The following is a 12,886-nucleotide window of genomic DNA, read 5'->3' as shown; positions in this document are numbered from 1 at the left end:
TAACCCAATGTTTGTTTAGGATTAGGAGTTCCAAAAAGCTTGGGAAACAGAAGCCTCGACAGAAGGCAGTTTTGCTCAAGCTTAATACACAATTCTGCACATCTCCTAGCCCATTTTTAGCTTAGCCTTAATGGAAAATTTTGGGAATCAAAGTTCTCAAGTGCAGAATTACGTCCACAGTGCACTTTGACACAGTGGGCTTTGATGCTCGAGACAGTTTTAGGTGTTTTGCAGTAACCTCTTACCCACAACACGCTCTTCCTCGCTGCCATCTGACTCAGCAGTCGCACGCCCAGTGACGCAGCAGAACAGCAAGACGAAGGTTGAAGGTAAGGAACATCCCTTCTTTCTTCCTCTCATCTTCCCTGTATAATGTACAGAAGACAACACACACTTCAGTCAAACTTCCTTGAGCATTCTGCAAAAGCCATGAGCAGGATGGTGCACTTTCACTGTCCCGATCAGCTTTACACAATGGATGGTTGGTTGCCCAGTCAGATCCTTCCAAACAAGTTTTCCTCGGTCTGCAGGACTTGAGAGTCACTGCCACGAACACGGGATTCTATTTTTAACAAATATTTAATCAATTTATAGTTGCACACGTGGCATTTCACGGGAGTCAGGGAACTTTTTGAAACGTGGGCTACAATGTCCTAAGAAGTATTTTGTTCAGGTTGTCAAAGGTGAGGTTATGGATGCACGTACAAAATCTGGAAAACCTTTGCTTTAACTTTTTTTTTTAGAAAAGCAGATTTTCCAACTAACGGAAAGTTCCTCAAGGATCTCAGAATCCTAATTAGAGGATAAGCTAAATACCTTCTTTGCTCTCAACAGGTGGATTCCCTCTAGGTATCCTCTTCTCTTAAAGTACAATATTAAATTCTTTTGCTGAATTACTGAGTTAATTAATATTAAGTTAGTAAAAACTGAAGCTCTAAGAAATGGGAAGTTCCCAACCTTCAGTCCCTGTTCAGTGTTCATGTTTACATGTCTGTGAAGACAGCACATTTCACCAAGGAGAGCCAGAATTTTCACTTAATGGTTTCAACTTAATGGTTTCCCAACTTGCAGCATGTGTAGGAGAAAAGAAATGCATTCTTAAAAATAACTCCTGGCGAAATTACAGACCAGACCATGAGTAGCACTAATTATTTGGGTAAATTTTTAAATTGACAATTCCCTTTAGAAGGCTTCAGTATATAATGTGGTGAAAAACACTGAGAGAGGCCTTAATTTTTTTTTCTTTTTCTTTTTGTAAAGAATTTTGGGATCAAAGGAATTTCTGTTTTAGACAGAAAATATGACAGTGTTAACTTGGTCATAATACTTTCCTGTCAAGATCAACAAAAGGATGAGTGTCTTTCATTCCATCTAAGCTCAATTATTAAGCTTGATTTCTACATGAACAAAAAAAGGGCTTTATCCACATACAGTTGGGCAAAATATTTTGCAAAATAATTCAGATCTCAGCTTGTGCTTTTAATTGTGATTTAAAAAATCTCTCCTCAAAGACTGTTTTTTTCCATCTGCGAACAAATTCAGAAATCATTGTTTTCTAGTAGAGAGGCAATAACCTCTCTTGGAATAGAAACCAACTTTTACAAGTTCTGAAACGTTATGTAAACAGAGAATGCATGCAAGTGCCACAATTACTCATTTTCAGCTATTACTCAAGGAAATAGGAGTTGTATTTTTATTCATGATTCTAACCAAAAATTCAGTTTTAAGTTCCCTTACATGCAAAGCTTTGTTGGTACATGACCTTGGAAGAATTTTCTGGTTTTATCCAAGGGTTAGAGAAAATCTTCCAGTAAATCTTTTTATTCAGTGCTGATAAAAAGTCCAGTCACGCTTTAAAAACAAACTAACTGTACAAGGCAACCTGAAGTTATCTAAGACTGTCTTTATGATTTGAAAGATATCAGAGTTGTGAATTTAGTTTGATACCAACTAAAATTAAAATAAAAATAAATCCACAACTAAGAAAAATGTTATGGGGAGAATTACCAAGTAAAAAATTTCTAACAACAGCACAAGTACTTAGCATTGCAATGTAAATAAAGGTAGTGAGAGTTTGACATCATCCAGGCTCAATTAAAACAGAAATATCATCTAGTTCCCAGGTTTGATGCTTAGGTCTATAGTAATAACTTTCAAACTTGGTGTGGCTCCTGTGAGTTGAATGGAATAAAAAAATTATCAGATACGCTTTCAGCTTAATTTTTTTTGAAATGACATGGGAAAGGGCAATTTTCTAGCACATTGTTTTCCTTAGAAGTAATCATTGGTACAATCGTGACTCCTCATAAAGAAACCTGTAAATTATCCATGGATTAATTCCACGTTTGTCCCTGGGCTCTCATTTTCTGTATTTGAGTTTTTTCCAAACAGGGCATCAAAACTCTCACTTAGTTCAGCAAAATTCTATTTGAATTTAGTTTTTTTCCACCACTCAAATTGAGGCTTCGGTTCCTTCTTCCGGGAATCTCCAGTATTTAGATTTAGGTTGCAAAATTTAGTAATCAGTTTTCAGTCCGTCTTCCCATATTCTCAAAAGCTGATTCCCAAGCAGAAGAAAAATCAATCATCAGCCAGAAATGGAAATCCTCAAAAAGTTTCTACGTTTTTCACTTAAAAGTAGAATTTAAATTACATTTAAAAGTATCGTGAGCTGCCATATCTAATTGTCACTGTGTGATTATGAGGATGAATTGCTGTATTTGTGCAGAAAACAAAAGTCTTCCAAGGGTACAGCATTCCTATTCTTCCACTCAACTCCTACATTTCCCTTCAGAGAAAGAGTGCCTTGTCAAAAGCAGGGCATCCTGGTGCTTGGGCAAGTTCCCAAGAGGAAAAGTGTGGGCTGTATGACTGCATATCTGCCTCCCTGCAAAGCCTGTTGACCAAACACCATCCCCTTTATCCTGTTTTTAACCTTCCCAGAAGGTCAAACGTTCCCAGAGCACTGTGTCAGGTGTGGGTGGAGGTGGGATGAGTGGGGTAAAGGTTTTGCTAATAAAATGCTTAAATCCTTCTCTAGTTTAATTCTATCTTATGATTCCTACAGGAAGACTAAAATCCAAGATCAAAGTGAATCTAACACTGCTTTTTCAATTAAAACCCTAAATCCTCTAGAAAAAAAAACCCACAAGTTTTCTGCCTGGATGTTCAGCTGCCCAGTAACAGAACTTTAAAGCTGTAAACCTCTTATGGTATGGATATAACTTTCCTTTTTAATGCATCCTGGTTGTTTTCATTGTGTTTATATGGAAAGCACAATTCAAATATTTTATGTATGATACGTGGCTCAGTAAAATATCAGATGCACACATCTGTGAAGGACTGTCTGTCATGGGAAACGTTCCAAATTCAAATAATTCGTGTTAAATGGTCTGATCATTTGATCCAAATTCTGAAAATTCTGAGAGTAAATAGCAGCCCCTTCCTCCAGAAGGGTTCTGGCTTAGGACAGCCAGGAATCAGTCCAGCATTAACACTGGCTTTTCTCTACACCAAAGCGTCATTAATGTACAATTCCTTAGGAGCTGGCACTCCCAAACTACCTCCCTTTTAATGAGGCATTTTTATATCTGTAACAGACAACAACAACCTTACTCCACAAAGGAGGTCGAAGGTCTGTGGGTAACAATTGGCACCGATTTATTTCCTGATCTAATTAAATACTTTTATCTCTAAATAACACAGTTGGCTTCCCTCAGGCTGAAATACAGCTAGACCAGGCAGACCATAATCAACCTAACCCTAACCCAAAACCAGATCCTTATATAACTAGGACTTTTTTATCCTGACACATAACCACAGAAATAAAAGAAAGCTCTCAATAGTTGTTTTTTTTTTTTTTGCTAAAGGCAGAAAAGTCCAAAACTTGGTGTCTTCTCCATGCAGTTTGTAGCCTTTGGAGGCAGACCTTTTATGTGTATATATATATATATATATTTTTTTTCTTTTACCCAATACTCTCTTCAACACCAATTTCTATAGTTACCTGACTGTTTAGATGCAAACAATTTTTTCAGTGCCATCTAACTGGAAAAAGCAAAATAAAAGCCGGTGTTTCTCGTAGTAGTCAAAAAAAGACATTCCTAGAAAATGGCATAAAGTGACACTGTAATGACTGTAAAAGTGACTCATTCACACTGACAGCCCAGGAAGTGGAAACACAGACACACAAAAAAAATTATATAAAAAAAATAGCAAAGTATATAACTGAATAGAGGAATTAATAGCATGAGACAGGATATGCATAGTCAAAGGTCAAATTTAGCACAGCCTAAAACTAAGGATTAAAAGGTCTAATTAGACAGGATTATAACAAACACCTCTGATATAAGAGCAGACCTTTTCCAGTCCACTGTACTTCAGAGGCATTATGTTTGCCCTGTGATATCTTGTACTATCTACCAGGACTTGTGTGACAGATTTAATTAAACCTATCTGTAGCATTGTCTCCCAGCTGGCAGAGTCACTCTGCTCCCTTAAAAAGGATTTTATTCCATGTGCTGCTCTGCAGTTGCTTGCAAATGTCCTGTTTTTCATTTCCTCTGCAGCAAATATGAAGAATGAATCGAGCATGAATTCCACCACCTCTGCCCTGCTGTAAAGGGAGCAAGGAATGATGGCACCTGCCCCAGCTTTGCAAGTCCCAGAGCCAGGGCGGTGCTGTCAATTAAACTGATTCCCACAGGAGTCTGGCACTGTCACAGCAACTCAATAAAAGGCATGGCAGTGCACTGGGAATCATCAGCATGCAAACACTACTGATTGAAAGCAAAAGCTATCAAAATCCCACCCCTCCCCAAACTTATCCCCCTCCTGTGCCCTGCAGTAGCAGCTTTAATGGTCTGTATCAGTCCTGACACCAGAGACTCCTTCTGATTCATCCAAAAACTTTAAATTTGCTTCTTGTTACCCACCTTTCATCACATAACATAAATACTTTGCTGCTGCTGCACTATTCCAGCCTCTTAAATCCCCAAGCAAAAACTGGGAAGTAAAGAGAAAATTTTTGAAAAAAAAAATTTCTTCATGAGATTTTACACTGAAAAGTTGCGTGACCTGGTGTCACTGTTTCGGATTTCAACTCCCACTTTGATCCTGCTTTTATTAAAGTTGCAAATGATGCTTTTCAACCACACCCGATAAACGCATTGAAAAGGAAACCTTGTTAAGTTTTGAAAGGAACATGAAAATAAATAAATTAATAAACGTGCCAGAAGAGCTTCTTTCTTTTTTTCACATGCTTGTAAACCTCTCTTACCTTTTCAATTTCCTTTGTCAGCTCCTTTCACTCATGCTTTTGAATTGTTTTCCATTTTCCCAGCTTAGCTCCAGAAACTATTTAATCCCTTGTCCTAGTCAGCTCACACCTGGCACCAGGTCCTTTTGCCATCCTGTCACCACTTCACTTCTCTTGTGACACAGGTCCAGACTTTGACTCCCTCTCCCGCTGTGTTCTCACTCTTACCTGGCTCAGTCAGGCCTCCCATCCATGATATCCATCCCCCAAAACCTGGGAAGTGGGTATATTCCGGGAGGCAGAGCTACAGCGAGATTATACCTTGGCAGCAGAAGCCTGTGAGTAATTTTCCTCACTCCCTGATCGTGCAGAGCAAGCACCTGATGCAGCAGCCCCAGGGAATTATAAACTCTGAAATTAAGACTGATTTATTAAACAGCTTCACTTTTCAGAGGGACATTGGGTTTGTCCAAGTCAATTCATACAACCAGCCCATTTTCATTGTGATACACACCTTTCAAAGGGGAAGAGAAGCATTTTGCTCCTACCAAAATATTTTTGCACGTGTACTAAAGCCAATTGGTGGTTTACGTAATTTCATAAATCTTGAAAAACAAAACAACAGAACCATTACACTTGAACCTGTACCTGTTTGTGGCAAAAAACACTGGTCATCTAATCCTGTTTTCAAACAGAGAATGCCTTCAGCATCTTAACAGCTGCTCCCAGAGCAGAAAATCCTCTCACAAAACAAACAAGCAGGAATATTAGTTACATATTAGCTTATAAATTCTCTAGTCTGTTTTTTTTGTTTGTTTGTTTGTTTGGTTTTTTTTCCTAGCAGTTTGGACTGGAAGAGTAGAGTGTATGTGCTCAAATCTCAGCTGTGCTCATTGATAAACAGACATGTATTTAGTGGCCAGTTAGCTTACCACGACCCGCTTTTCTAAGGGAGAGAGTAATTTCAGTGTTGTACATTTGTTAACCCCATTGAGTGTAATTTCCCATCGTACACACAATAGAAATGCTATTCCCTTACACTGAAGCGAAGATGTCAGATATTGAAAATATAACAGGCAGGCCCAGGAGGAAGCTATGGGCCACAGTAATGCCTTTTAACCTTTTGTAACCTCAGCATCACAGAGCTCCCGTTTTGCACGCACACCAAAGTCCAAACTGCGAGTTTCCTTGCTCTGTCGAGCTCTATCAAGCTTAGCTCATTTGGTCCATCTTTCCAGCTGGAGACACCACAGATATTTTGACTGGGATGGATGAGCTTTGGATCGTCCCACAGGTTAGAAATGCTGAAAATGCCTTCCACGGCAACACCCCTGAGTTCAGGCTGCCCCAGGTGTCACCCTGCTGGCACTTAAAACCAACATAAAATAACACTGCCAGACAAGAGAAGTATCCCCTTCACCTCCCACCACAGTACAGGGCAGGTGGTTTATTTTGGTGGCAGTGCCAGCCTCTGTGGACTTCCAGCATTCATCCAGTGACTCTCACAGCACAGAAAACTTCAGCCTCATCTTTCCACACCAACTTTTCTCTGACTGATGAAAGCAGAAATCATTGTCCAACACTTCATTATGTCAGAGACTCCACAAATATAAAGGAAATGGATTGCTTCTCAAAGTAGAAAATGTTTACAGAATACACCAATACACTTCAGTAGACTTTTCCTGGAGTTCATAAAAACAGCACCAACTAAGTACTTCCTTTATATAATATTCCTATTTCTAAGTGACTTGCTGCAGTTGGCCTTTTCAATATAGTTATTTTACAGCTGGTTCATTTGGAATGTTCTGTTTTCTGAAGGAGAGTTTTACTTCCTTGTGTTCAGTTCATAGCCTGGAGCAAGGCGCCCAAATGCCCAATTCTAATTTTTCATTAAACATTACATCTAATTACCCAGTTAATTTCAGAGGTATCCTCAGGTATGAAAGGCACACATGAGCAAAGAGTGCTAAAGAAGGGCAGTGAACAGCTGTATTAACAGCAACAGCAAATAATTGAGAAATCAAACAGAGGAGTTGGGAGAGAAAATTTAAAGGACTGAAACAAAGTCTATTTTACTATTAAACAACTACGACAGGAAAGGAATTATACAACTCCCCATATGGTTTTGCTTCACTCTGTCCCCCAGGGGAACTCTGTCACTATTGTAAAGCTAAACCAGTTTCATAAGAGAAACACACAGAAGGAGGTATTTTATCCTTGTTTTTTAAATCAGTTGTCCCTAGTTTCAGTGTAAAGAAAAGCTTTAGATATGAAGACCCCATCAGCCTCTCCTAGTTCTTAGAGAGAAAATAGGATTGTTCAGAATGTAGTCCAAAAAAAGGACAGTAGTAAGGACTAGAATTTGACAGATTTTAAACACTTTACTCCAAAACTGTGAGACATGAGAGTCATGTCATTCTCTAGTTTTACTGATTTTTTTTTTTTTAAATTTAATTTTTTTTTTCTTCTTCCTATACATATGCTCTGAATCCCTCTGGTAGATGTTCTCAGAAAGTACTGAATGCCCACCAACAAAATCATGGCAGTCACAAAGCACTTCCAGCAGTTACCACTTCATTTTAAAATGCAAAACAAAGTCATTGCCAGAATCACCCTTTTAAAGTAAATTTGGATGTTACAGCATCTTCCCAGAATGTGAGAAATGGTGTCAGTGTCTCTTTTTTTTTTCCAGTGGTGATTTAATATTCATGTTTCCAGAAACAATCCTAATCCCACTGATATAGCAGTGAGAGCAATCCATGTTTTCTGCCCTGAAAGTAACCCAAGAGCCACAGAATCAGAACAGCATAAAAGACATCAGTTTTCCTGAAGTGGAGAACACCTGGGTGCTCCTGTCTGCTGCTGTTCATGCACTTGGATTTATGAGTTTTTGTAATCAAGCTTTCAAAATTACTCTGCAATGAGACCAAGGATAACCAATGTCATTAATCATCTTCTCTGTCCTGAGTCAAGAACACAAAACTCTAATTTACAGTTATTCTGCATTAGATATATTAACTAGATGAGTAACAGTTGGGTGTTCATGAGCAATACTGGTAAACGTGGGCACTGCACTAAAAGGCTAAATGCACTTTAAAGGTCATGTAACTGCACCAGACAAATGCATTAAAACTCAAAATTACAAACTATGAAATCCACAATGTAAGGATGAACCATGAAGGTTACTGAAAATCAATTTAAAGCACACTTGGAGACACTCCGGTATAAAAGCTATAAAATTTTCAAACAGATGGATTTATGAAGCAGTTGTTCACATGGCTGCTTTTTAATTAACCCTTTCATGTGGGACATCATTTGACAGGAGAAAAGGCCAGAGCAGGATGTATTTTAATGATCTTGACCTCCTCAGCATGGTTCTATGTACATTACACACAAAGTAAACTTGATTATAACTCTGAAATTCAGCATAAAGAACAGTACAGAGAAATTTACTGTGGATGTAGATACTTGCAGCCTTCACTGACAGTCATAAACCCTCTCCTAGTAGAATTAAACGATGAGCAGAAGGTTACAAAGAGAAAAGGCTGACAGTTTTTCCCCAAGTAGGTGCCTGGCAACTCCTCCAGCATGCCTTTGCTCTCCCTATCTGCACTGACAGCTGCACTTCCTGCCTTTGCCTCTATCCATAAGACATTCAGGAAGGAAGGTTTGTATCTTTACATGTTTCCCATGAAAGGACTTGGGTGACTAATGCCTAACAGTCCTGAGTCACACTGACTGTTCCCATACACACTCCCTCCATCCAAACTGTTATTGCTCTCCCTATTCCTCTTTTCCCATTATCACAGGCGTTTTCCTCATTTGAATAGTATTTATAGTTTCTAAATTATTAGCAAAATTTAGCAATTATTTTTTTTTATAATACAGGCAAGTTACCACTGTTTTGCTTCCCACAGTTCCTAGAAACTAAGTCTATGTCACTTCTGCCAAATAAAATATTACAAAAGTCACCAACAATGTTCTGTTTTTTGGGGAGTGGTGTGTTTGTTACACTGACACCACTATAAGACTCATTTACTACCCTCATTGTTTAAGGGCTTTTAGTTTCTTGAGAATTCCAATATACAATGGGAGTGAAATTGGCTTATGTGTCATCAGCTCAATTTGATTCTCCTAAAACGTCCTTGTACTTCTCCTAAAATAATAATTGTTTCAGATGTTACATGCCCTACAAGGATTTGAAACAGCCTGCCAGACCACTCTGCTGAATCAAGCCTTCCTTAGAACTACTGCAGTGGAGAAATTCCTTTAAAAAACAAGAGCTTTTCTTCAAACTCGAGTTATTGATCAGTGCTAACTTACTCACCTTCAGGAGAGCTTCCTTTCAAAGATCTCTCTGGGAGCTCTGAGATTCTGGCGACCAAATATTAGTTGTGTTATTAATCATAAAAGTTATTCGTTGTCCCACTGCTTCAAGTTTACAGAGAGGGGAAAAAAAGTCTTCCTTTTCGCAGCACTCATTGCTGGACTTTGAATCTAAACATCTGACTCCCTCATCTACCATATTCTAAAGAAAACACACCACCAGTAGGTACTGCTTTCTGGCAGCTAAAGAAAAAAAAAAAGGATTACTCATTTAAAACCGAAAGTCTCTTCCAAAGTACTCACCCAACTCCTAGCAACACTCCTTGAAGAAAGAAGGAGCTCCAGAATCAGCGGCGAGTATGATCCTCCCCTACCAATTCGCGTTGAAGGGGTGTGGTGTAAAAAGCTACAAAGGCAGGATTTGCAACCTGATCGTCCCAGGCTGGGCTCCTGCCCGGGCTGTTCTCGCTTTTCGCGGAGCGCACACGGGCTCTGCTCCGGGTGAGAGCCCGAGATCTGCTGCGGAGGCACCAACCCTTCCTGTTTAAAGCTTTCTCATCTGCCTGCAGCTCAGAGCGACTGTTTCCTGAACGGCACAGGGGCTGCACCTTTAAAGAACGAGGGCTGTGTAGGATAATCTACGCGTTTTGAACCTTGCAGGCTTTGATAGGGCTCCTGAGGATGCCGTGCTCATTGTCTGCTTAAGAGAGATGCAGAGTTATCTGTTTGTTTTTAAATGAAGCCTCGCTGTTTGCTCTGCGTTCATCGCAGCGGCTGGAGCTTGTATGCAAAGGCTGCTCTGCCTGCAGCTAGAACACACCATCTATTTACAAATCACACTACTATGTGCTAAAATTAAAGTTTGGTATCAGGAAGAGCACCACGGCTGAAGATTGGGATGGGCACTCTAGACATCCTCTCTGAGACCTCGTCGTGGATGTAGGGGCAGATGCCCGGAGTTTTAGCCTTCAAAACACAGGATGAGAATTTCCAAGGTAATGAATTACACAGTAACAGATAACTGCAAAATAACAGCTGAAGAACAGTAACTCGCACAGTCAGTAGCTGTAACTCGTTGCAATTTTAGGCAAAGACTAGCAGGTAGGTAAATCAGTTTCACTGAATATTTATATTCACCTATTCATCGCCATCCTGAAACAGAGTGGAAGTTTCTTGTGTTCAGTTAATGGGTTAACTAACTCTGACACAAACAGAAGTGCTCCTGTCAACTCCTTAGATCTCCTTTCTTGCTCTGACTGTAAAAATGTCTCTAATACCTTTCAGGGCAAAGCCAGTAGTCAGCTGAGTCTACTGACTATTAACTGGGTCAATAATCAGATGGATTAACTGTCCTAAAATGGACTAGAAGAACTCACAAAGTAAAGAGGCAGTTCAAATACTGGGGGTGGGGTTCTACTACACAGTTACTAATTAGCAACCCAGATAAAGCGAGAGACAACCCAGCTCAGGAGGTCAGTGAGATGGAAATGGTCAGGCTGTCATTTGTGAGACACCAAGACCCTGAAAAACATTGTGGGCCCACATGTTAAGAATTAGTGTCTCTCCGAGGGTCACGAGGCAGACAGGCTGAAACAGACGCAGGGAAATTGCACCATGGTTTAAAGAAAGCTCAGTCTGTGCATTCACAATAGACACCAAAACCACTAGATTTCAAAAAAAAAAAAATCACATACTTCTTCACTGTGATTTTCTTGGAATGCAGCTGTGTGGATGAACAGGCATCTATGGGGATAGTTTCAAACTTGCTCTACTCTACAAGTCATTTACAAATGAGCTGCCTTATTTTCAGTCATACTGGATGCTGAATGGTCTGAATTTACAAGTCCATGCAAATATATTCCAAATCCAGGGACTGGGCCTGGTCATAACCTGAAGGGGGATTTTTTTGGTTTCAATGAGAAATTAATTTTTTTTTTTTAAATAATAGGCAAGAAAGAATTTTCATATTTTGCATCACAATGTGCTACCATCAGTCCTTCTTTTCTCACAAGATCTTGCTCGAGTCACTCAGATTTAGTGTGCAAAACAATAAAGTAGTTCTGAAAGGAACAGTCCACAAAGACATGAAAAAAACCCCAAAAACCTACAGTTCAAAATATATTTGTTATCTTATGGTCAAAGAGGTTGAGAATCACATTTAAAGAAAAGTACTTTGGGGAACACATAAAAGAACGAAGCTCTTATTTTGATTAAAAGTTAGACTAGGAAATCTTTAGTAAATAATAAAACAATAAAAATGCCACCATGTGCAGAGTGAACACATATTCAAAAGGAAACTTCAAATGAAACTATTTCATTTTCAGATTAATAGTTTTGCTTTCTACTCTATTGTCTCTTCAGTTCCCACGTGCAGTCATCCTAATTTAGTTGTCAGAAGGGTCTCTGGACTCCTTTGCATTATAACTTCAACAGAAAGGGCTTCAGCTGAAACTGAAATCAGACTTTGAAGATGGAAATTATACTCTTTTGAACCTTTAGTAGCATCAAAGAATTCCATTCAGCTATGACCTGGCCTACACAATCACACTAGCCTCTGGCTTGCCCTGAAATCTGCTGATAGTTTAAAGACAGTTGTCAACAGTTAAATGTTCACAGTGGAAAAAGTCCCTCCAGTTCTGTAAACCAGGTTTTGTTCCTTGCTATAAGGGGCTTTTGAGACCAGCAGATGAAATTTGTGAGATCTAAAGCTAGTCAATGAGGAACACTTTTCTAAGGTCCAATGGGAATCTAGAAACCTCTCAAAAAGTATAACCTGCAAATCACAAAACTCACCAACCTAGTTTTTCCTTCAGATATCATCGAATTGTTGTTGTTTTCGTTAAGCTTGGTTCACGTTCTGAAGAACCCCAGAATCCTCACCAGAGGCATTTCCAGCCTTTGAGTATGTGACATTATCATTACATTCTCCATTCACATTTATTTATACCCTGTACTACAGGAATCACTTGCTTATAGAAAGATTACAGTTCAGAATTTTACCATTTCCCATCAATTCTGAGGTCTGACCCAGAGAGCCAAGCTCTGGTCAGTTATGCAATAGTGGAACTGTAACACTATTGAATGAGTGTGGGAAAGGGCCATTTACAGCACAAACATCAGCAGGCCAGCTACCAAATTCCCCTTGGTTTTCATGGATTGCACTGCCATGGGGCAGGGGCAGTGCAAGCCTGACATCCCAGCCCCCTTCCAAGCTGCTTTCTGCTGGCCTATTTTGAAATGACTCAGGTTTGATAGTCAGAGGAAAGCTCAGAGAGCATTTAAATCTATTCTTCTTCTACAGAC

General features: G+C 39.4%; 1 protein-coding gene across 4 annotated transcripts in view; it reads right to left on the bottom strand.

Moving 5' to 3' along the window:
* Positions 1-12,886, bottom strand: part of TFPI (tissue factor pathway inhibitor) — a 56,962-nt gene that overhangs the window by 21,839 nt on the left and 22,237 nt on the right. The window contains exons 1-2 of one of the 4 annotated variants that reach the window (XM_050339814.1): positions 9,887-10,144; positions 246-365 (exon numbers count right to left, since the gene is read on the bottom strand). In XM_050339814.1, coding sequence (XP_050195771.1) covers positions 246-360 — 115 coding nt within the window. In that variant the 5' untranslated portion in view covers positions 361-365; positions 9,887-10,144. Of the gene's footprint in view, positions 1-245; positions 366-9,584; positions 9,607-9,886; positions 10,145-12,886 lie in introns of those variants that run through there. The other 3 variants (XM_050339811.1, XM_050339812.1, XM_050339813.1) reach the window with 3 other exon arrangements.

The sequence above is a fragment of the Myiozetetes cayanensis genome, unplaced genomic scaffold (genome assembly GCF_022539395.1).
Source record: "Myiozetetes cayanensis isolate MyiCay16 unplaced genomic scaffold, myiCay2020 scf9, whole genome shotgun sequence".
Lineage (NCBI taxonomy): Eukaryota > Metazoa > Chordata > Aves > Passeriformes > Tyrannidae > Myiozetetes > Myiozetetes cayanensis.
The sequence above is the reverse complement of the archived record's forward strand: the minus strand, read 5'-3'. Positions and strand labels throughout refer to the sequence as shown.